General features: G+C 41.5%; 2 protein-coding genes across 2 annotated transcripts; both read left to right on the forward strand.

The window, feature by feature from the left end:
* The first annotated feature begins 357 nt into the window (after nt 1-357).
* vps51 (VPS51 subunit of GARP complex) lies at nt 358-7,225 on the forward strand. Its single transcript, XM_030437640.1, has 11 exons — nt 358-843; nt 1,524-1,653; nt 1,741-1,887; nt 1,976-2,195; nt 2,312-3,227; nt 3,370-3,585; nt 3,691-3,774; nt 3,873-4,007; nt 5,099-5,220; nt 6,077-6,164; nt 6,245-7,225. Exons 1-11 carry the CDS (start codon nt 652-654, stop codon nt 6,503-6,505), a joined length of 2,511 nt encoding a protein of 836 aa, XP_030293500.1. The 5' UTR covers nt 358-651; the 3' UTR covers nt 6,506-7,225.
* A 199-nt stretch (nt 7,226-7,424) lies between these two features.
* Nucleotides 7,425-19,353, forward strand: tm7sf2 (transmembrane 7 superfamily member 2). Its single transcript, XM_030437642.1, has 11 exons — nt 7,425-7,571; nt 9,215-9,297; nt 10,116-10,312; nt 11,407-11,461; nt 11,874-12,068; nt 13,083-13,186; nt 14,326-14,445; nt 14,568-14,736; nt 14,830-14,910; nt 15,141-15,263; nt 18,420-19,353. Exons 2-11 carry the CDS (start codon nt 9,225-9,227, stop codon nt 18,578-18,580), a joined length of 1,278 nt encoding a protein of 425 aa, XP_030293502.1. The 5' UTR covers nt 7,425-7,571; nt 9,215-9,224; the 3' UTR covers nt 18,581-19,353.
* Nucleotides 19,354-23,213: the final 3,860 nt, after the last annotated feature.

Consider the following 23,213-nt stretch of genomic DNA (forward strand, 5'->3'; position numbering starts at 1 on the left):
AATAATACAAACTCAAATATGTATTTTTTCCATAACAGCATAAAGAAGTTAAAATAACGTCCCGAGAACACTGTTTGAAGCTAGATAAACACATATAGCACATGTAAACAAAGTAAAACAGTCTGAAAATGTGTTTTCCTTTAAGGTCAGTTTGTTTGTTCAGTCATGAAAATAAAGAGACTTCGTTTATTTCGTTTGTTTAGCCATAAAATAAATGCCAATAAACATCTTAGTCGCGCATCTTTGATAAGTGCTCATTTACTTGCTGTATCGCACAGTGACATGCGCAGTGGCACACTTCCGGGCTTATCTGCAAGCCGTACAGCAGCTCCACAGGTATGAGCAGTCATCTCTCTTGGCGACACACACTCTTTGGTGACGTAGCACCAATAGGCTGCAAACCCGGAAATAGTAACGTTGTCAAGCTAGCTGCTTGTGTTGTTGGGAGAAAAAGAACATTTTCCTCTCAACTGTCGTGAAAAACCTTCTTATTGCAAGTAGACAACTGAAATATTAGACTATCAGTGACTTTGGAGCGAGAATTTAACGTTTCCAGGAAGTAGTTGTCAGTTTTCTGCTGCCAGTTGGACGCTCGTCATCTTTGTTTATCGTCCTTTCATCAGTTCGTTTCTCAGCCGGCCGGTGTGCAGAATGGACGATGAGGCCGGCGGCTCGGTGGCGGTGGCCGGGGACGGCGACCCCAGCAGGAGGCGGAGGGTGCACGGCATGCTGAAGCTCTACTACGGCATGAACGAGGAAGGAAAGGCCGAGGAGCAGCCGGAGTCCCTGGACCCCTGCGACATCAACGGGCCGCATTTCGACCCCGAGCTGTTCCTCAACAAGGTGAGAGACCAACTGCTGACATGTTACCTGTGTTACCTGTTTACCACAGTGACACAGCTCACATAACGGCCTCTGTACTGTGAGATGTACTGTTAACACTGCTGACAATACCAATTATGATATTTGAATTGCAGCTCATTTCAGTTTCTGGAATGCATCTGAAGATCACTTTGGAATAAAGACTTAAAAATGACAAAACTGAATGGGATTATTATTCAGTTTTATTACTAAACAGTGCCTACATCAACCACTGTTCATTCAAATAGTACAGGGAATTTAATCCACATTTATCCACAAGAAATCACCATCAAACATAGAATAACTTCCATTATTATAACAGTTTTTTGGAGGGGAAATGGATCAAATTAATTGTATTTATATGATTACGATCACATTGCCTCAGTAGGCCTGCAATTGGGACAGTGAGTGACATCCTCTGTCCACTGACCCTCGATTAGAGTAAGGACAAACTTCCCAAATTTAAAATAAACAAACTTTTAACTGGGGAAAAAAAGATGGAGGCCACCCCAGGAACAGAGCAACAAATTATTTTTGAATTTACAGACTTTATTGACAACATATCTTATTAGAAGAAAGCTGCTTTATGAGAAGTTACACTCAGCAGTGTTTAATTTGACCTTGTGAAGTGTGACAATGATGTTTTCTGTGTCGTGTTGCAGCTCAGACGGGAGTGCTCTCTCGCGGAGCTGATGGACCAGGAGACCTGCATGGTGAAGCAGATCCGCTCTCTGGACAGTGACATGCAGACTCTGGTGTATGAGAACTACAACAAGTTCATATCTGCTACAGGTGAGCGAGCGTCTCACTCAGTGTATGTTTGGTGGAAATTCTGCGCATCTGGAAATATTCACCCATCTGTCCGTTTTTTTTTTCCAGACACTATAAGAAAGATGAAGAACGACTTCAAAAAGATGGAGGACGAGATGGACTGCCTGTCCGCCAACATGGCAGCGATCACCGAGTTCAGCGCCAGCATCAGTGGAACTCTTCAAGACCAGCACGCACAGATTACAAAGCTCTCAGGTGAGACTTAAACAGGCAGTTTGTTGTTGTGTGACTTGATGGCGGTTATTGGTTTTTGACATTTTCGTCCCTGCATGTTTAATTTCAGGCGTTCACACTCTGTTAAGGAAGCTGCAGTTTCTGTTTGAGCTGCCTGCTAGACTAAACAAGTGTCTGGAGCTGCAGGCCTACGCTCAGGCGGTGAGATCGCACCGCCGTGCCCGCTGCGTGCTGCAGCAGTACAGCCACCTGCCCTCCTTCAAGGGGATTCAGGACGACTGCCACGCCATCATGGACAAGCTGGCACAGGAGCTGCGACAGAAGTTCAGGTGGGAATCGCTCAAACTCACATCAGATTGGAGACACAGTGAGAGATTTATTTGGGTCTGATTTTCACGTTTCCTCCAGCTCATCTATTTCTACCCGTTTTGTTGTCGTCTTTCAGGGATGGTGGCTCAAGTGCCAAAGATTTATCCGAGTGTGTGGAGCTGCTGCTACAGCTGGATGAGCCGGCGGAGGAGCTCTGCGATAAATTTCTGAGCCATGCGCGGTCTCGACTGGAGTCAGACCTCCAGGGTCTGGAGGCAGAGATAAGACCGTACCCGTCCACCTTGGCCGTGAAAGATGTTACGGCACGCAGCTTGTCACCTGCTGCAGCCCCTGGATCTCCGAGTGGTACCTCCCCTAAAACGAGCGCCGTACCGTCTCCCTCCTCAAACACTGACATCCTGGAATTCATCGACAGAGGCTGCAACGAATTTGTCAGCAGCTTGTGTTTAGTCATCACATCCTATCAGGAACTTTTCATCAACCATGCTCAGAAAGGCGAGCTAGCATCCAAAAATATTCCCCAGATGGCAAATGGGAAGTTGCACACCTTTGTGGACGATCTGGCTGCTCGGTATTTCTCGCTCGTGGAGCGGAGGATTCAGGAGGAGAAAGGGGTCGCAGATAACTCGCTCCTGGTCCGCGCACTGGACCGCTTCCACCGCAGACTTCAGGCCGTGGCCAAGCTGCTGCCAGGCTCCGCCGTGCCGAACCAGGGGACGGGGATCGTGATCCGGGCGGCAACAGAGCGAGTCAAGCAGTACCTCGCCGCCCTGCAGAGCTTCTACATGGACAGCCTGACGGATGTGAGGCAGGCGCTGGCCACACCTCGGCTCTCTGTGGCCAGCGCCTCAGTGGCTGGAGGTGGATCTCTTCTAGGGGGGGCAGCCTCTGGTAGAGATGCTCCAAACAGCCTGCCGGAGCTGCTCTCCTCGCTGTCCGCCTCTATTCTCAATCAGATTAAGTCAGTGCTCGCATCTGTGCATCTTTTCACAGCAAAGGACATTACATTCTCCAACAAGCCGTACTTCAAGGTGAATAGATTTCATTTATAGGGCGGTAAATTAACAGTTTTCCCCCCCAAGTGATTAAATAATGGTGTGACCGCTTCCTTTAATTTGTGACATCCTGCACCATGAGAGTGAGCTGTTTCTCTCCGTCTTCTCCCCCTCGTAGGGTGACTTCTGCAGTCAGGGTGTGCGTGAGAGTCTGGTGGTGAGCTTCATAAAGTTTGTGTGCCAGTCTTCTCGCCAGTTCTGCGAGAGCGCGGGAGATAAGGGAGGCTCGACTCCTCCGGCCCTTCTGCTGCTGCTCTCTCGCCTCTGCTTGGACTACGAAACTTCAACCATCTCCTACATACTCACCCTCACAGATGAACAGTTCCTTGCGCAGGTAAACGGCGCGTCACCTTATAAATGCAGCAGAAAAGCACCTAAGATCACTGTAAAAATACAGTGTTTAATACTTGTCACTATCTAACTTTTTGTACTTTCTCAGCATCACAGTCCAGTAACACCCGTCACATCTTTATGTGCTGAAGCCAGGGAGGCAGCACAGAAACTACTAAACCATTATGTAAAAGTAAGTTTTCGCCTTCTACAGACATTGTGTTACTTTTCTTACTGAGGGAAAACTGAGACATCAATGCAGGAAAAATCTCCCACTTTGGTTTCTTGCAGGTTCAGGGTCTGATCATCTCCCAAATGTTGAGAAAGAGCGTGGAAACACGAGACTGGGTGAACACCATCGAGCCACGAAACGTCCGTGCTGTGATGAAGAGAGTGGTGGAGGACACCACCTCCATCGATGTGCAGGTGACAGTTTGTCCTCATTACGCCTTCATCAGCATGTATTTTAAATTTTGTACATTTTAGCAGACGCTTTTGTCCAATGCAACTTACAGCGATTCATACATACATTCATTCATACACTGATGGCGGTGGCTGCCATGCAAGGTGTCGACCAGCTCATCAGGAGCAGTTTTGGAGTTCAGTATCTTTCCCAAGGACACTTCGACATGCAATTGAACTAGAGCTGCACGATATTGGAAAAAACTGACAGAGATTTTTTTTAACCTTGCGATATATATTGCGATATGAAAAAATACAGGAATTTTCATCAGATGACCTGAATGGCCCTTTATGTTATACTGCATTTCAAAATGATAAGCATTTATATTTCATATGAGCTCATTCATGCGTGCTTGCGCTCTCCCAGAACTTCCATTCCCCATGCTGGCTTACTTTTATTTTTAAAAATTACGTCCGTCTAATTTTCCTTCGGGTGCAGGTCGGACGTCCCTAACAAAAGGGTCGGCTCGGATGCGAAATGTGCTACTGTAGGAAAACGGGTCGGATGCAGTTTTAAGTATGGCGTGTGGGGGCCGGGTTTTCAAAATAAGACCCGTGCAGGACTCTGCTGTGTGGCCCCGACGTAAATGGTCAAACAATTTAGTTGTGTTACGTCTCGTTGTGGCAACAGATGCAAGGCACTGTTGCCACAGAACACGTGTTTGGTCAATAACATCCTTCTTGTAGCCGAAATAACTCCAGATAACTGAAGCTGCTTTTCTTTTTGGCACCAACTCTTCGTTTTCGCGATTTTCTCTTGTTCGTTGCTCATTTTTCAATGTTGTTACCAGTGACTCATTCCATGTGCAGGGGCATAGTAACTAACTTGATTGTGTTAGGTTCCCCTTGTTCAGTAGAGTTCATTTGCGTCCTACATCGCAGGCTCTGTGATGTGACCATTGCACACAAGTACATCGCGATGGCGATGCTCAAACGATATATTGCGCAGCCCTAAATCGAACCAGCAACCTTCTGATAACCAGCCGTGGCTCTCCCCCTGAGCTACAGCCGCACTAGAGTAGGCTGCCTAATGAACTCTCTTTGCTCCCCTGCAGGTTGGTCTTCTGTATGAGGAAGGTGTGAGGAAGGCGCACAGCAGTGACTCCAGCAAGAGGACTTTTTCTGTTTACAGCAGCTCGAGGCAACAAGCTCGCTACGCTGCCAGCTACACTCCGAGGTAAATCAGACACAAATAGACCAGAGACGTGATGAAACAAAGTGCGGCTCTCTCACAGTGTTGTGTTTGTTTGGTTTAATGACGGCATTCTATTATAATTACATGGCATCAGACTGTATGAAAGAGAGAAGGAACAAGTCTTGGACTGAATTTGAGAGATTTTAATCGTGTTAGTTTGGCTTTAAATCTTTATTCTTGTCTGTTGTCTACAAACATTGGACTGGTTTAATTATTGAAGTATAAAGCAACACAAACACTTAAAACTGTTAAAGTGAAACCCTGACAGTCTAAATATCTGACAGATCAATCATTGAAAGCTTCTGTCTTGTATTTCTTTTCTCCATGTTTGACTATTAATGTGTTTAATTTATTTATCAGCAGATTTTATATACAGCAGCAAACTAATATGAAGCTGATTTACATGAGAATTTATGTAAAATGGATGTTGATCTGTGAATAGAAATAACAGATTGCCTGTATATCATTTTCTACAGTGTCATGATTAAAACAGTTGAGTACAAACTAAAACATGGTCTGATAACATTTGAATACACTGAAGCTGATCTGACAGGACGCGAGTGTGTCTGTGAAGTCCTCGACAGACAGAAGTCTGCTGGAAAACTGTGTTTTCGTCGCCGTCCGCTGCTGCTTGTCTGCTCTCCAGCCGAGGCGCAGTTCATCTCGAACAAGCCTGCTGTGTGTGACGAGCATAAACAACCAGACACATGCAGCTCATCTGTATTACCTCTTTCACTTCCACTGCAGGAGAGGCAGTTGTTGACTTTAATTATAAGAATATGGTCGTTGTTTTTAATTTGGGATTCACTGGAGTGGTTTCTCTTCTGTCTGCCTGCAGTGCTCCCATGGATACTAATCTACTGAGCAACATACACAAGCTGTTTTCTGAGAGGATTGACATCTTCAGTTCAGTGGAGTTCAACAAGGTGAGTGCAGGTCTTCGTCAGTCTGCGGTGAAAGTCATCTGTTACGTACAGCACACTCACTCACCTCTCTGCTGTCCCAGGTCTCTGTGATGACCGGAATCATCAAAATCAGTTTAAAGACATTCCTGGAGTGCGTCCGCCTGCGCACCTTCGGCCGCTACGGGCTGCAGCAGATCCAGGTGGACTGCCACTACCTGCAGATGTACCTGTGGCGCTTTGTCTCCGACGAGAACCTCGTGCACTTCCTGCTTGATGAGATAGTGGGGAGCTCCGCCCACCGCTGCCTGGATCCGTCCCCGATGGAGCAGAGCGTGATCGAGGTCATCTGTGAGCGAGGCTAAAGCTCAAAGTGCAGCGCTGTCAGCTAGTGCGTGCTCCAAACACCATGTCATAAATACAAAAACACTGGAATCGTGTATCTGAATTAAAACACTGTCACATAGTTACTGTTAAATGTTGAATTTATTGCTCTAGATTCAAATCAAACTGTAAAATGCTTATAAATATCTGTGGCTATCTCAAAACAATGAGACACTCTGCATTAAGTCACGTTTCCTGTGTTGGGGAAGAGGGAGAGCACTTTAGTTACTGTAAAAACATGAATAAATCGTACAACTTGAACGTGAATTTGGGACAGATTTCTTTATATTCTAGGCATCTGCAATACAAAGTGCACATGATCTTAAAATATAAGAGAAACCCCTCTCATCTCCTTTATCTGCAAAGATAGATATCATTTTAATTGACATGATTCAAGCTAAACTTTTTGTCCCCCTTGAAGGATTTGTTTTATTGATGTAAATACAGAATCTGGAGGAGAGAAGTTGTGTCCTGTGGAAATCTCATGTACTAATAAATCCTCTGATGAGTCTTTTTGCTGAGTAATTTGCAATCTGAATGTAATCTGATAATGTAATCCATAACACTAACAGTAACTACAGCAGCTCTCTTTTGCCTTCTTAGTTTGCTGATTCTCTTGTTTGCTGTGCATGTCTTCACAGATAAACAATACATTTAACAATGGTTTAAACATCTACAATAAAAGTGAATGAATGTGAGAATCAAAATGTGTGCTCTTCCTTCATAAAACCAGTGTAATAAAAAAAAATTGGCGTTAATACAGTTATAATTACCTTTAATGACTAAATTCAGGTGTGTTTCACAACATCTGCCAGCCAGCCCTCTGTGCAGCATGCGTGCTACTGTCGCCACCTGATGAGCTCGTCTGATTGGCTGAGCCCTCTTCTCTCCACCCTCTTCTGATGACCGCGGAGGAATCTGATTGGCTGAGAGTCCGTTTTCAGCCGTTAAACGTCCCATCGGGGGGCGTGTCCGCGAGCGAGGCTGCTGGATGGATGCACCGCAGTAAACTGAGCAGTCCCGTCAACACCTCCGTGCTAAACACCGGTAAGACACTGTATTTACTGTGTTACAAGACAAACAGTTAATTCTTCATGACATACGTTGTGTTTATCTTACAAAAGCGTGTTATTTTTGTTTTATTTCAGCCTGTATTCAGGTTATTTTCGCGCCGGCAAGTAACCAGACTAGCTAACAGCAGCTCGAGCTGAACTTTGTCTCCGTTTATCTGTGACTGCAGTCTTAATATTACAACACTAACAGCCAATTTTAATGATTACACAAACGATTTAAACTCATTTTTCATCATTTCTGTTGACAGGGAAACAGTCACATCGCCAATTCGTCCGCCATTCTTTAACATTCACTGTTATATTTGTCATTTATTGGCCTGTGACAGAATATTAGTCTCTTCTGATCACTGGTGAAAGACTCAAAAACAAGAAATACTATTATGTACAGTAGAAATGCTGATCCAACTAATATCCCTCCATTCAAAGTTCTACTAAAGTAAAAGTATCACAAGTGGCAGATTGGCCAGTGTAACTCCTCCTTTGAGCTATTTTCTAACCTGTCCAGTTGCCACCTGTCTTCTCACTGTGCTGTTGAAAAAATGTAATCTTCCTCTTTTAAGGACAGTTTGGTTTCTTTATAAATCCCTGCACAACTCTAAACTCAGGAGGAACAGTCGTAAGCATTAGAAACACCTGTGTGGAGGTGCAGGGCCCTTTAATCCATGATATTGCATTATATCATACACTCTAAAAGCTGATCATATGTCATTAATGTAAAAACAGTCACCGGTGGAAGCTGTGGCTGTTCAGTAAATGTAGTGGTACAAAAATCAAGAGATCCACATAAACCAAAAATGAATCACGAGGACAAAAGACAAAGTAACAACAAAAAGGGCAAAAGCAAAGTGCAAATCAGTGAAAACTCAAGGAGGAAAAAACAGACACATACCAAGGCCAGACATATGAAAATTGTAATTCTTAATATTCAGACATATGGAAAATATTGAAATATCCTAAATAAGTACAAAAATAAATTAAATAAAAGTAGTAGCCCTGCAGTTATTCTGGCATCATATTATCACGTTGACTAAAACGTTCAAACACGCGTGGAAACACAGCAGGCGATATCAGCAAAAATAATCAATGCCACGCACTTTCATTGATAAGTCAATAAGATAAGATATGCACGATAAGTCGCTATGTAATTATCAAAGCAAGCCTAATTGTTCTTCTGGCAACACCATTCGACACCATTCACCCTTTAACAAATCTCAGTACCATCCAAATGATTTAGACACTGCTATTATAAGGAGGAAAAATTATATAACACTGCTTCAAGTACATAAATGTAAATGTAGTTACTTTGCACCACTTTTCTTAAAAATGATTCATGTTAATTTGTAATGAGGCTTACACTGTGCTGAGATAAAAAGGTCACAATTAAACCTTTAAACGGAGACTCTTGATGTTAATATATAAGATTCAGAGGTTAATTGCGGTACATTTTTACTGCAGATTATCACAAGGATTATTGTAAGTGTTGGATGAGATTCATTCTAGAAAATGTTAGAAGCAAAAGTTCGTCATCATGGTAAGACTCATTGGCATTACCCCACGGCCATGTTATTACTGCTACATGTTTGTTTCTCACATGTATCTACGTGTAAACTTTAACAGGAGAGCAACAATGAGGCCCAACAGTCAAGGACTCAAACACAAATCCTCACATGACACAGAGAGGGAGTTCGGAGGAACACTGGGTGAGTTGCAGCAGAGCTGTGATGCCTTACTTTACATCACTGTGCATCCACTGTCATTTTATGTAAGATGCTGTGCCCTTTATGTAACCATGAAGTACACATTGAATAGCAGAAAGTACAGAAAGTGCTACTAAATTCACCCAAGCACAAAGAGCTTTTCTTCATTTCTTCACATACTCCTCTCTGGTGATTCTTGTTCTCACCTCTCAGCACGAAGAGTCACTGTCATATTATTGTTGTTACATTCATTTGGTCGAGTCTGGTATTTCTTTCAAGGCCGCTTTGGTGTGATTAAACTTCTGCCACAATAGAAGAGTAATACGATGGCAACACTTGCCGCAGTAAAGATCCCTCGTTTCCCAGCACAGAACTTTTCATTACAGCTCTAATTGAGAATCATCTCGACTTCCCAACTGAGATTTGTCATCGTAGATAGGACGTAAAATGAGAGGACAAATACTTCACAGCTTCCTCTGCTAGAGTGTGCTTGTGTGTGTGTGTTTGAGAGCATCTCCTGCTTTGTTCTTCAAATTGAGAACAACATCCAATTTGTTCTCCACTTGTTTTAAAAGTAAAATCATGTTTTGAACACAACAGCTGAACTCTCAGCAGACGGCGGATGTGTCAATACTTAAATGAACCCCCAGTGTTGTTGCTTCCATACTGACAGTTAACATAATCGTTCCGCTGCTACACAGTTTCTTATTCGACACGCTTACTTTTCCCAGTTAACGTACATTTTGCAATGCTCTGGCTGCTTCTGAGTAAAGTCAGCCATGTTGTCTAAACATTCACTGTTATCTGTAATCGTCTCTCAGGTGCCATATGCATCCCCGTCTTTCTTCCGTTGACGGTGCTGTTCCTGATATCTGTGAGTCGATGCCCTGAGGCCAGTGTGCTCAAGTGGCCCCCTTCCCTCCCCTCCACCGACCATCTGTGGGACCCTCTGGCCCTCATGGTTCTGCTGGGCTGGATCTCTCTGCATGCCCTCCTCTACTTGACGCCAGTAGGAAAGGTAAGACACGTTCATCAGGCTGGTAAATGTTAAACTGACCTTAAAACCAGCAGTGGTGACGACCGCACCAAAGAGATGCTGTTTTCTCAGAGCGCATTTTGAACCCACTTTGATGAAATAATAATAAATATCGTCTAGCAGCCTTCTGTGGAATCGTGACGTGATGATCAGACTGTGTAAACACTGATTGGTTAAATGAATGACTGCAAGCGTATTCTAATTAAAAACAAACTAAATAAGTTTTAGAAGCATATTTTTTTGCTGAACAGCATCCACTGTGTCCAATAAGATAATGACACAATAAGAAAATGTCCTTAATTTCCTGAAGCTGTCTTGACTCAGCTGCTTTAAAGGAATAGTTTGACTTTTTGGAAATGTGCTTGTTAGCTTTTGTGTTGAAGGAGAAGATTGATACAGCTCTTACAGGTGCCTGACTACAGCCAGAATACCAGTTAGCTTAGCTTGTCAACTATACTGGAAAGGGAAACAGCTAGCCTAGCCAAATGTTCCCCAAGTAGCATCTCTAAAGCTACATGAATTATTTAAGATTACATCTCGTTTGGTTAATTAGTACAACAGCTTAAGTGCTTTGCAGTTTTGCCAGGTGTGCTGTGCCAAACTTGGAGCAGATCCCAGGTAACCAGCAACCGGAGACTACAGCAAGTTACTGCTCCTGTTCAACTAATAGTCCTCAGTCTTTTGTAGCATTACACCAAAAAATGTAATGTGATAATTAGTGAACATCAGATGGATTTATTACTTTAGGGCAAAGCCAGGCGAGCTGTTTCTCCCTGTTGTGGGAGTTGTGTTGATCATCTTGGATCTCTGCAAGAAAGCAAAAGAAGTGTATTTCCCAAAATGCAATCTGTCAAGTTTATCTGTGACACGCTGAAATGAGGTGTAAAAGGAGTACACACTGAAACAAATGTCATGAAGTCATAATTAATTAGCCACCGTAGGATATTCCAGACCAAAAGAGACTGGGGCTGCAGAGATCCTGAGTGTAATGAATTGAAGATTTTATTTTTTTATGAATCTATGCACAGGATACGTTGTTCTGTGTTCAGATCCATAATGAGTTTCTCCACCTGCAGGTGTCTGAAGGATTAGTGCTGAGGGATGGAACGCGTCTCAAGTATCCCATAAACGGTACTGGTGGCTTCTGTTTTTTTATCATTATTAATTTTTTAGGATTTAATATGAACATGTTGAAGGCAGTTTTATTGACATCACTGTTCATAATACTGTAGTACTGTTGAGTAGAACTATAGTAGCTGTAATATTTCACAGCTGTTCTTGAGTTTTACACTCAGCTCTCTACTACGTTTGAGTGCAAACACCTTTCTCACATTTGCTCACTGTTGTAAAATCCACCGCCATGACTTCTTTTATTTTTAGTTTAACCTCTACACCTTCTGCCTGACCTAAAGTTTACTTAAGTTACACAATCTAAAGTTCCACCTCTTCTAACTTTTACCTCTTTTTATAGCAGCCTGTGTCTTCCTGCTGATCTCTGTCCCCCAGGCAACAGCATTTACCTTTGTTTGTTTGTCTCCCTCAGGTTTTCACGGCCTGTGCATCAGTGGTGTGTTGCTGCTGTTGTTAGTGGGGCTCGGGGCTCCTCTGGGGTATCTGTTTGAGCTGCTGGTGCCTCTGGCAGTGTGTGCAATAGCAGTGTCATTCCTGTTCTCCGTCTACCTCTACATCCGCTCCTTCTGTGCTCCTTCTGATGCACTCGCTTTGGGGGGCAACACAGGTGAGAGTGGAGGTTCATCATTAAAGGAAGATGCCACCCTGAAACACAGTTTTTACAGTTTTCAGCAGAGCTGTACTGTCCATTTGTAGGCCTGTTTTAATGTTCGGTTTAGGATTTTGGTATTCCTGTGGGTAATTATCTAACAGCAGCGCTCTTCAGGAGCCTGCAGGCAGCAGGAACACTCTTTTCAAGTAAGCTGACCCCGCTCGGCTGCTTCAATGCGCTCGGCTGCATCGAAAAAGACAGAAACCTGAGAGGGGCCAGCATTATGATTCAGCTCCTGCTCGCTGATGAATATGTTCGTCCTAGTTTGTGAAAAGAAAAAAAAGGAACACGCTGCAACAGCATGTTGTTTCCAAAAGTAACCTGGTGATTCAGTTAAAGTCGTTAAGGTAACTAAGACAGCTACACACACGTATAATATACTGATAACTGAGGCCTGTCGTATGAGATTACGTGAGAACCAGGCAGTAGTTAATTAAGCCAACAGACAAACAGCTTTGGAATACAAATGCTGATTAATTGATAGATTCTAAAGGATTAACACAATTGCTGATAAAGCCAATGATATGACGGACTAATATCAACTGTCAACATAATCTTAATTCACTTTCATTTTTAGTTACAGTAAACTGAATACCTGTAGACACTGAAAGTGCAGAGTTACAGTAATGGGGACCAACCAACATGTTTTTCTTTCCCAGCAGATATGTATAGCAATTATTAGTAACCAAGGAGACGGATATTAGGAGCCGATATACTTTACAGTAAAAATGTATGAAAATCTAAAGTACAGTTCACCCAAATACTGTAGTTAAGTGAAAATTTGAGGTACTTGACTTGAGTATTTCCATTTTCTTTCACTCTATACTTCTCCTCCTCTACATTTATTTGATAACTTTAGTTGGTAGTTATTCTGCAGATTCAGATTTTCAATGTTGATATGCTAGGTTGATAGCTACGATCTTCCTGTGGAGTTTACTTTTAATGCATTCATCTCTCTGTCCCGTCTAGGAAATCCACTCTATGACTTCTTCATCGGGCGGGAGCTAAACCCACGGATCGGAAACTTTGACCTTAAATATTTCTGTGAGCTCAGACCGGGTCTGATTGGCTGGGTGAGTGAACCTGCAGGCGTAAACCCACAAATTCACTCTCGGAGCTGCACACTTTTTTCAGTTTTAAATCTAGACACTGGTGCATACATGTATTGTGGTCTTGTCATTTTCTCATACAAGGAAGAACTAATGCAGTAAAAGAAAATAGTTTAATTTGAAAGCTGAAAGGAATAAAGATGTAACAGCATTAATGTGTATTAAAACTTAAAACTGCTGTTACATGTGGAGTGCTGATTGAAAATATACTTTTTAATCTTCAGTTTGTAACACTGAATAATTCAATATACTTGTAAACATTAATCATCACTGATGTTGATCTAAGTCGGAGAACCCAACACGACCAACAGGTGGCGATGTTGCTCTCTTCTGCTCTGTCTTAATAATATGCTGTCTTACTTTGACACACTGAGAGTCAGAAACTTTTCTCCCTCTTGACATGACCCAGTGAGACATTTGTTGGAGGACAGGGGTGTTTTCATTATCTGTGTCTGAGGCAAAAATATAGATTTTCCAGTAATAACTACAAATGAGGTTCCCCAAATTGCACAAGGTTGTTTCAGATCCTCACAGAGACAGAAAAAGGATAGAGACATAGAGAAAAATGTTGGTGTAATGAGTTCTTTCTTTATTTTTTGCAGGTGTATGCATGTTTTTTTTCTTTTTATTTACAGTAAAACCTTTTGCACATCTGAATGCTTTAAAGAGAGGTGCGTGGGAGAGGACAGAAAAAGCTCCCACCAACTGGCTACAGACAGTGTGTGGGAGCTTTTTGCTTCCTGTTGAATGTTCAAACTATTTGCCTTTACTGTCAACATCTTACAGTTGCTGCTGATGTCCCAGATAATGAACATTTTAAGGGTTAATACAGTGAGATAACAAGGATGTTTCTTTTATATACTCACTGAACAATCCAACTTTACTGACCTTGACTTCTAAACTCAAGTAATAAATACATTAGGAAGTCAAATTTACACAAAGAAACCTGGTTACGTAAATACAGTTTATATAGACGTATATATAGTGTTTGTGTCCTATAAATCATATACTGAATTTATCTACCAATAGCTTAGAAGTGCAGGTAAAACATGTTGCCTAAATTCGTGATGTGAGTCACTTCACTCCACCTGTTATCCTCTCAGGTGGTCATAAACCTCGGCATGCTGATGAAGGAGGTGGAGCTTCGTGGTTCTCCCTCGCTCGCCATGATACTGGTCAACTGTTTCCAGCTGCTGTACGTGGCAGATGCTCTGTGGAATGAGGTGAGTGGGCAACAAAGTCACAGTTAAAGATTACTTTAGATTCAAATGTCAGTCCCATAGAATTTGGCAATTGGCCCCTTGTGTGAAGTCTTATTATTTGTTTTGTTTTGTGACGTAATCAGGAGGCTGTACTGACAACTATGGACATTGTGCATGATGGTTTTGGCTTCATGCTGGTCTTTGGGGATCTGGCCTGGGTTCCCTTCACATACAGCCTGCAGGCCGCCTTCCTGGTTGTGCACCCACAGGCACTAACTTTCCTCGGAGCAGCAGCTATAATTGCACTCAATGGTAATTATGAGTCCACTCTTTCCCATTAGGCTGTAATATGTTGTGTCTTATAGTTAAAGATGGCGATGTTAATATTTTTCCCTCTGCCGTCAGGTGTTGGATATTATATTTTCAGAAAATCCAACTCACAGAAGAACCAGTTCAGACGAGACCCTTCACATCCAAGTGTTGCAAGTCAGTCATGTTTTAACTTTTCTCATAAGTGTTTTTAATGTATTCTCTAAATGAAGACACATATTCTGTCTTACACTCCTTCACATCTGATCTCTAGAGATGTATCTCAACTCAAGATGAATATATGCCGAGGAGGAAACTGCATTTCCTCTTTCTGTCAGAATGAAGTGGGAGACTTGAGGGATTTGATCTGAAGTGACATGCACATTTTTATCAACGACTACTTGCAGGACTTGAGACCATTGCCACAGCAACGGGGAAGAGGCTGCTGGTCTCCGGCTGGTGGGGTCTCGTTCGTCATCCCAATTACCTCGGCGACCTCCTCATGGCCCTGGCGTGGTCCCTGCCATGTGGTAAGACGGCTTGAGAGCCACGGGAAGGCTTGTTGTGCATGCAGGTCACAGATAGACTTCATTTGAAATGTGGATGAAGTCATAGTTATGAAATCATGTCAGGCTGAGCATTAATCACACTCAGGCATATTTATCATTAGAATTAATGGCTGCGTCGGTGATTTAAATGATACGAGTCACCAATCAAAAGCGGCGCTGTACATGGATATTTCATATACCGACAGTTCAACTGAAGTACAACACAATTTAAAAAATGTACTTTCACCTCTGTGAGAATCCTGCTGTGACTAATGGGTAGACAAAATAATAGAAACATCTTACAGTGCAATCCCAGCCTGAGCCCTGCAGTAAATACCAGCAATATTTCAGTCACTTTGTCAGATGTGTTGAATAATGGCAGGTTCAACATTAAAAAGGTAGTAACACTTTAATCAAAGGGGTGTGCATAAAACCTGACATGACAGTGTAATAACTATGACGTGAATCCCATCGTGAGCATGAAGAAGTCTATATGGTTGTTTTGAGTGTAGCCTACTTAGCTTACTTTAGCAACACCTTTAAGTTTTAGTTAGCTTATTTTAACAACAAGCAAAAATCCCCAAATCACCTTTGTACTCATCACAGCCAATGCAGAATCCAACCACATCTGACAGTTCAAGGTAATGTTAACACAAAAAGCTAAATAATTTCTTCAAGCTTGATTATTAGGCCTGTTAAGTTGTCAGAATAAAAATGTTAACTTTGTATTAAAGGTGATGTAGTTGACCGAATGACATTTAGATTCATGAAGAGGTTTTCAGTTTGTAGCATTGTGAAATACATTTTAATACGTTGCGGTATCTTTTATCTAACACAGCTTTTTCTGACACAGCGCCTGAGTTTTTGGATCAGTACCAAAACTAAACGTAAACAAAAGGAGCTCAAGATCTCAGATGTTACATGTCATCTAAACAAGCTCAGCAGTTCAGCAATTTAAAGGGATATTCCGGTGTAAATTTAATCCATGGTCTAACACACGGTGAAACTGTGTTAGACTCCCTCTCAAGAGATCAAGTTAGCAGACCGCTAATTTACGGAGTTTTATCAACCTCAGAAACGACTGCACGACAACAATACACTGCAGTAAATGGATCCAAATATAAACCACCACCAAAAAGCCACAAATAATGCTCAGAACAGCACCAAACTTCAGCAACAGTACAAATAGGGTCTCAGCACATAGTCTGGGGCATCTAACCTCCGCTAGCTTAGCTGGATTTCTATTGTGAAGCTAAAAACAGATTTCAACTCTCCTCCATCAGCTTCCAGGTCGGGAAGTCCCGACGCAACGATTACCGAGTGCGGTTAGAAATGCTCAATTCCGTTCTTTTCCCTGTCCGCTCTCGATAATAACTGTTATAAACTGGCAGGTAAGACACATATGAACTTTGATTGCTTTTCCATGGAGTCATAATCATAAATTTTCATCCATGAGCCGCGGAACTCTACTGCACTCGGTAATCGACTCGTCGGGACTTCCCGCAACAGGAAGCTGCTGCAGAAGAGTGGTAAATTTAGTCAGCTTTTCAGTAGAAATCCAGCTAAGCTAGCGGAGGTTAGATGCCCCGGACTATGTGCTGAGACCCTATTTGTACTGTTGCTGAAGTTTGGTGCTGTTCTGAGCATTATTTGTGGCTTTTTGGTGGCGGTTTATATTTGGATCCATTTACTGCAGTGTATTGTTGTCGTGCGGTCGTTTCTGAGGTTGATAAAACTCCGTAAATTAGCGGTCTGCTAACTTGATCTCTCGAGAGGGAGTCTAACACAGTTTCACAGTGATTTAGACCATGGATTAAATTTACACCGGAATATCCCTTTAATTATAATAATAATCCATCAAATAGTCTTAAACTTGTATTCAAATCTGTTGTTCTTTTTAACCTTGATATAGTAAAATTGTAACAATTGCTCATTTTCACTTTCAGTAGATAAGAAACAACATCTGCATTCATTTGGAAGCATGTTTGTGGCCACCTGATAAATTTAAGAGAAATTTTTACTTTCTTTGTAGCTCTGTTTTTGGTCTCCACCACCAACTCCTGTGGTGAATATCTGTCAGCTAAATGCTTCACTGCTTCCATCAGCTCATCACTAACACTAACTGTCCGCCTGCTGTTTGGTGCTCAGAAGGTAGTGAAGTGTTTTTTAGAGCTTTTCGATGACCAACAGCTGCCTGATGCAAACACTCACATCACACATCATCAGAGCAGTGAGACGAAGTCAAAACATAAAGCTGCAGGCTGGAAATCGGAAACAGCGAGCTCAGAAAGACTAGAAAGCTCCGGAGAGCTGAGGGGAACTGCAGAGTCGTTTCATAATGAACTGCAGAGCTAAATTACCATTAAATCTGAAATCACAATAACTGACAGTTTCCAAAACTCTGTGCGAACAAAACATTTTTGTTGCTTCCAGAAGTATTATATTTGATGTATTGTGATTCTTTGTGGTTTTCATTCCTGTCCGTTTTGGATAATTATACAGTGTTTGTGACTGATGCCGAAGCAATAAAGGCAGCAACAGTCTGTCGTCTTTGTTCCTCTGTAAGCTGCCTTATGTTCCTCGGAAAAACTCACTTCCTAAAATGGTGACTGTCAGACTTTTGTTACAGATGACACATTCTGCTCATTGCTATTCAAGCTTCTTCGTGACTCAGCTTGTGTCGCTCGCCTTTGTAATTGAGATGTACTGTAGTTTTCTGCTATAATTGCTGCTGCAAAAAGTCACAAACCGCTAAATTATGCATTCAGGAAAAAGTCATGATGGCATACAGGAGACGGATGAGACACAGGAACAGTGGGAACATCCAGACCTTTTACTAAAGTCACACTGACTGAGAGACAAAAAGCTGTTTGTTCAGAACCACTAAAGAGTGCGGTCACAAAAAATAACCACTGCGATGAATCAACAGCGGGAAGATTAGAGGCTCAATCTGACTGGTATTCACTGCAGGAGTTTTTGTTTAATATATATGAGGAGGAAATGTGCGGCTGTTAGCAGAGGAGGATGGATTCTTTGTTATAGCTTGTGAATATTTACATCAATAGGAAAAGAAGGTATTCAATTTATCGCTTATACTTACGATTACTACAGCTTACAGTCTGCGTCTCTTCTCTTTAGGATTCTCACATCTTCTGCCTTACTTCTACGTCATATATTTCACCATCTTGCTGATTCACCGAGAGGACCGCGACGAGAGACAGTGTCGGGCCAAATATGGACTAGCGTGGGACACCTACTGCCGACGTGTCCCCTACAGGATCTTCCCTTACATATACTGAAGGGGTATAAAACAGACGGTTTTATATACGGGACCAAAAGTGTCACACAGTATCCTCCTGACTCTCCACACAGTCCACACATACAGCAATAACTTTCAAAATGTAAATCCTTTTTCAGTCGCACAAGTAATATCTGGTGCTCATTTGCAAGAAGCTCAAGATTAAATCAGTCGTCACTGTTTTAGAAGCTGTAAGGAATCTGATACAGGTGAACGTCAGTCTGCATTACATGTGTCTTCTGTTTCCTTGTTTCCGAAGCTGAAACATTCCAGTACAAGAGGCTGAATCTTAAGAAAATTTCTCATCAAAAAACATCTTATTTTATTGGGAAAATACTTGATCAGTGGTTTAATTGATTCCCTGGTCGAAAGGAAATTATTTGCCAACTATTTTGACAGTAAATTGATTGTTTCGGTCATTTAAAAGTCAAAGATTTGCTGGTTCAGCTTCTTAAATCTTAAGAATGACAGTAAATGAAAGTCTTTCTGTCACATCTGGCTCTGGGAAATTGTGATTTTTAGCATTGTCACAATTTTTTTTCATAACTTTTATAGGCTACACAATTAATGGTGAAGATAATTGTCAGATTGATCAATAATGAAAGTAATCTTCAATTTGCAGCTCTATTACACACCGGTGCCTTTTTGTTAATAAAATGACTGACTCACAGCATTTTTACCATGTTTGTGTTTTTACAATGTCTCCTGTTTTTTTTTTTTAAATGTGTCGTTATCTGTGAAATACATTTGAAATAAATAAAAACAAAACAGACACTCGGTCATTAATCTCGACTGCATTTATTGGACAAATGGTTGAATCTTTTTCGGGCAGCGTGGGAGAAAACGAATAACATTCCATTAAAATTTGAGCTACGGAAAAATGAATTATTCCTCTGAATCTACGCTTTGAAAGCATGATGGAGACAGTTAATAGCTATTAGCTGCCATCTTCTCAAGTCTGTGAAGATGACAGCTAATAGCTGTGTCAGTTTTATAACAACCTTTTCCAGCCTGCTATCAGCGTGTTGAGATGGATTTGTCTCGTTCACCAACCCTGTGGGCTTCTTTAAAGTCTGTCAGGCTTCAGCTTTGAATGCACTCTGCTCCAAATTACTCGGAGGGAACAAACGGGTTGTAATAAGTGAACGCAGTCAGAGGCTCCTGAAAAATGGCCTCAATCAGCATGAAAGCAGTGTTCTTTCTTAGAGCATCATTCAGAGGAGGTTGATTCACTCTGGAGGTCACAGGTGGCTGTTTTGTTACCAAATTGTGTGGTTTTTTTTTTATTCCATGTTTTGAAAAAGATCTATTCTCCTTTTCTGTTCGCAGCTAATGTAGTTTGTTTAAAAAAGAAAAACCCTGTGCATCAGCGTTGTCCTTTTCAATTATAAATCAACCTGCCACAAATACCGTTCCTCTCAGGTTCAGTGAGGTGTGCAGACGACAGCACTCTGCCGATGCACACCTTCATTTTTCACCTTTGGAGCCCATTTACAGTACAGCCGGCCTCGGGTCTCGCCTACACAGCACTCAAGCTATTTTGTGTTGTTTTTCATATGCAAATTAGGGAAGTGCTTGTATAATGGCATGGCTGTGTATGTAGTGGCTGCATTTATGCTGTATTAATAAAAGCTTCTTGGTTTTATGTATTTGTACAGTACGTACGTATCAGTTACTCTTGTAAAACTTGCTCACTTTGTTCAGAAAAGGGCAGGATTAAGTGTGATACTGTTATGATACGTGTTTTCTACTGAACTTCACTTTAAATGTTATCCCACATTTTATTTCACAGCAAAGACAAGTTACTAATACTCATTTGTCTACTGAAATACATGTAATATTGTTACTTAAAATGCTAACAAACAATATTCCTCACGGAGTTACCAGCTAATCATTACCAGGTGCAACATCTTTATTATTTCTTTTAAACCAATTCAACCACTTCAGAGTGTACTGAACACAAACTAACATTATTATAACTGCCCGCTCACTTGAAAGACACTTTTGCTAACCAGTAGCCATAAAGATAAAGCTAAACACCGGAGTTAGCATACAAGCTAACAAGCTAGATTTAGCAACAAGCTATGTAGCTCAACTGCAACATGGTAGTATTATTGTAACCGCCGCCATCTTAGCCTTGTGGTTAAAACACAGAATTAAACATACATCAAGCAGGGGTCCTTACCTGTCCAGCAGAAAAGCAGCTAACTCTGTCGCTCTCAGTCCTTACAAATCCTGCAGCTCCTCCACCTCTGAAATGGGGCTCTGATATTTATCCTGGTTTTCTCTCTGGCTCGGTCCAATTCTTTATTTTTCATGCTGCTTTTCTTTGTCACGCTTCGTATTTCTTCTCTTTGACGTGAGCAATGCTGGAGCTGTTTTCTCTCTTCCATTTTTTAAAGTTTGAGTTTGAGCTTGAACTATCTGACCAGGTAAGAGCAGGCACTGCGCCTGCGCGGGGAGGGACACTGCGGAGCACTGCGGAGCACTGCGTGACTGGGAGGGGCTTCTAAGACACGCCCCTTGACTGTGATTGGTTGTGTTGATCCGGGAGCGGTGTAGGGGCGGAGCCACAGACAGCTGACCTGTATCTTATTCTACTGTCAGATCATAATGACAGCTTTAGGAAATATAACAAAACATAGTTACAGACTACAACTTTAATGACTTTACTTCTAATACGTTACAATTTAGAGGGAAAAATATACAACACGACCACACAATATAAATGTTTTGGTAAAGGAACAAGAACCAGTAACTAATTGCTTATTAGCCTAGCATATTCTGAGCAGAAATATTAAATATTAGCTATAAAAGTCATTTCTAAGCACTTTTTAACACCTTATTCTACTATTGACTAAGAGTTTTCCCTCAATAACCTCCTGCTGCTTATCTATAGTAGGCAAGAAAGTTGTTGCACATATATTACCAGTAAAATAACTTAACTATTAATAATAATAATAATAATAATATTATTATTATTATTACTATTATTATTATTTAATTTATATAGCGCCTTTCAGGGTACCCAAGGACACTTAACAAAGTGAAACAAACATATATGAAAACAAACAAAACAAAGAATAAATGGAGCGCCTGTCAAGTTTAATAAACTCTGAAGGTACCAATAATTATAAAGTGTATATTTAAGCATTAGTATTATTAATCTGAGAACGCTATAGTTAATAAAACTTCAGGGGATAATTTTTGCTGCTCATATACTTTTTTATACTCTAACCCTTTTACACAATACTGTACTTTTACTTGGTTATTTTGCCATTTTTTAATTAACTAAAGATCAGAGAAATGTTGATAAAAGTCACTGAAATGATCCAAATCAGTTAAACGTGCCTCAGTTTGATACTGACGTCACATCCAGACAGTGAGACGAGCTGCTGCTACCTTTCCTCCTCATTGGAAGTTATAAAGATCTTTTAAGTATTTAACCTCCGTTATAATCAATATTTCAGTGGTCTGTCATCAGGGGTAAAATTAGACACCGTTATGATCATTACAATCAGGAGCAGCGCAGAAACTTCAGATATAAAAGCCTCAGGGCCTCATTCATAAAACATGGACTGTGATCCGATCTGAAACTTTAATCTTAAAGTTAGTGGTGAGCTGAGCTGTTCATTCAAAAGAGCATTAAAAAGTGATAAAGTCACCTGAAAAGTGTCTCAGGAAATTGACCACATATCAATAACCTGGACCAGAAACAGCAGCGTGGCTCCAGACACGTTCATGGTTTATTAATAACAGCACTCATTTTCATTTTTTAGCAGAAGCACATTTTTGAAGGTCACTCCTAATTTTGTTTTCCAGAGCACTTCTCATATAATCGGCAAACAAAATGTCACGATTTGTTCTAAGTAGAGGCGTTTAATTGAAAGTGAACTCGGTACTTTAGTTACGGACGAACGCGGCGGATATTTTTACAAGAGTAGACGGCAGCTGACAGAGTGAGTCACGCTCCAGTCTCTGTCTGGACAGACGATCCAACAACTCCAAATAAAAACACAAGTGTGAACAGGTTCTGACACGTTCCTGGACTCAAACAGCCACCACACATCTGCTCCGGCTTCAGGAGGAGAGAAAGCAAAACACGACGTCTTCATTTTGTAATGAGAAAACTGAGATGATGCTATTATATATTAGTTAAGTTGTTAAGTTGTGTTAAGTTGTGAGCGAGGCGGTTATTTTCTTTTCTCATGTCTGTTTGCAGGATGATTAAAAAAATCTGCTGCAGGGCCAACACAACAAATATTCCTCCTTTTTAATTAAATGTTCTAATGAAATAATTAGCGCCTGAGTTAAGCTCTCTTCCTGTACTGTCACTGTCAGTATCTTCAGCTACATGTTTAAGTGCTCGATCCCAACACGCCGTTCGTCCTTATGGTTTCCATGTATCCGCGTCTTCACAGCCATAATAATAATCATAATAATCATAATAATATGCAACATCCCCAGACTGTCTTGCATAATAATGAATGAGCGAAAAAAAAAAATGTGTGTGTGTGTGTGTGTGTGTGTGACGTTTAGGGCCCCATCAGTTTGTAGCCAGTTTCCATGGCAACCCCTCAGAGAGAGAGAGATGGAGAGAGCGAAGGGGGGGAGAGAAGCCGAGACAATTATGG

The sequence above is a fragment of the Sparus aurata genome, chromosome 13 (assembly GCF_900880675.1).
Source record: "Sparus aurata chromosome 13, fSpaAur1.1, whole genome shotgun sequence".
NCBI lineage: Eukaryota > Metazoa > Chordata > Actinopteri > Spariformes > Sparidae > Sparus > Sparus aurata.

What these genes read in the sequence shown, in the direction of transcription:
- vps51 (XM_030437640.1), top strand. Translation starts at nt 652, where the DNA reads ATGGACGATGAGGCCGGCGGCTCGGTGGCGGTGGCCGGGGACGGCGAC. An exon ending in ACAGATTACAAAGCTCTCAG is followed by an intron (nt 1,888 to 1,975) that starts GTGAGACTTAAA and finishes GTTTAATTTCAG; the next exon opens with GCGTTCACACTCTGTTAAGG. An exon ending in GAGCTGCGACAGAAGTTCAG is followed by an intron (nt 2,196 to 2,311) that starts GTGGGAATCGCT and finishes GTCGTCTTTCAG; the next exon opens with GGATGGTGGCTCAAGTGCCA.
- tm7sf2 (XM_030437642.1), top strand. Translation starts at nt 9,225, where the DNA reads ATGAGGCCCAACAGTCAAGGACTCAAACACAAATCCTCACATGACACA. An exon ending in GGAGTTCGGAGGAACACTGG is followed by an intron (nt 9,298 to 10,115) that starts GTGAGTTGCAGC and finishes ATCGTCTCTCAG; the next exon opens with GTGCCATATGCATCCCCGTC. An exon ending in TTCACATCCAAGTGTTGCAA is followed by an intron (nt 14,911 to 15,140) that starts GTCAGTCATGTT and finishes GACTACTTGCAG; the next exon opens with GACTTGAGACCATTGCCACA.